Raw genomic sequence first — 577 nt, forward strand, 5'->3', positions numbered from 1 at the left:
TTCTGCTCTGTGTAAGTGTATCCAACCACGTTGTCTGTATAGAGATTGCGGAGGCACTGATTCTTAGAGTCATGGTAGATCTTAAAGTCTTTCTTGGCTCTCTCGGTTGGGAAGAGGTTACATGGAGCGTTTGGGTTCCAAATGCAGTCGAGGATGAAGCTATTTACGCTTCCATCGTCCATCTGGAGATTCAATGTGACGTTGCCTCGTCCAAGTGGGGTCACCCTCTCGTTATTAGACGTCAAATATGCGTATTCGTTCGCTTCCTCGGCAGTAAAAGGGTTGAAATCGGTAATATCGCTTATATATTTGCATACTGCGTACGCTGCACCCGAGTCAGCCAGCCAACGCCTACCTCGTTCTGCTTCAACTGAGGCAAGATTGAGCGAGGCACCCAGTATACTGAAGTCATTTTCTGTGTGACTTTCAATATTTGCAGGCATTGCTGATTGCTGAGATTGGAATGAGGGTTTTGGGGATTTTCCTGCACGCCCTCTGGCACTGATTTTGTATGCCCAAAGGCCTGTTTTGGATGTCCAATCTGGCCTTCGCTTCTCCGGAACCAACTGAGGGCATT

At 47.7% G+C, this 577-nt stretch overlaps 1 protein-coding gene across 1 annotated transcript; it reads right to left on the bottom strand.

Moving 5' to 3' along the window:
- On the bottom strand, window positions 1–443 carry KD926_006878 (Retrovirus-related Pol polyprotein from transposon TNT 1-94; the record flags this gene model as incomplete). The annotated part of the gene is made up of 1 exon (XM_053095658.1): window positions 1–443. A coding segment is annotated over one exon (443 nt), but the record flags the coding sequence as incomplete, so codon positions are not given.
- Between the last annotated feature and the right edge of the window lie 134 nt (window positions 444–577).

The sequence above is a fragment of the Aspergillus affinis genome, assembly GCF_023601865.1.
Source record: "Aspergillus affinis strain CMG 70 chromosome Unknown NODE_394_length_577_cov_94_058000, whole genome shotgun sequence".
In the NCBI taxonomy this organism is placed as follows: Eukaryota; Fungi; Ascomycota; class Eurotiomycetes; order Eurotiales; family Aspergillaceae; genus Aspergillus; species Aspergillus affinis.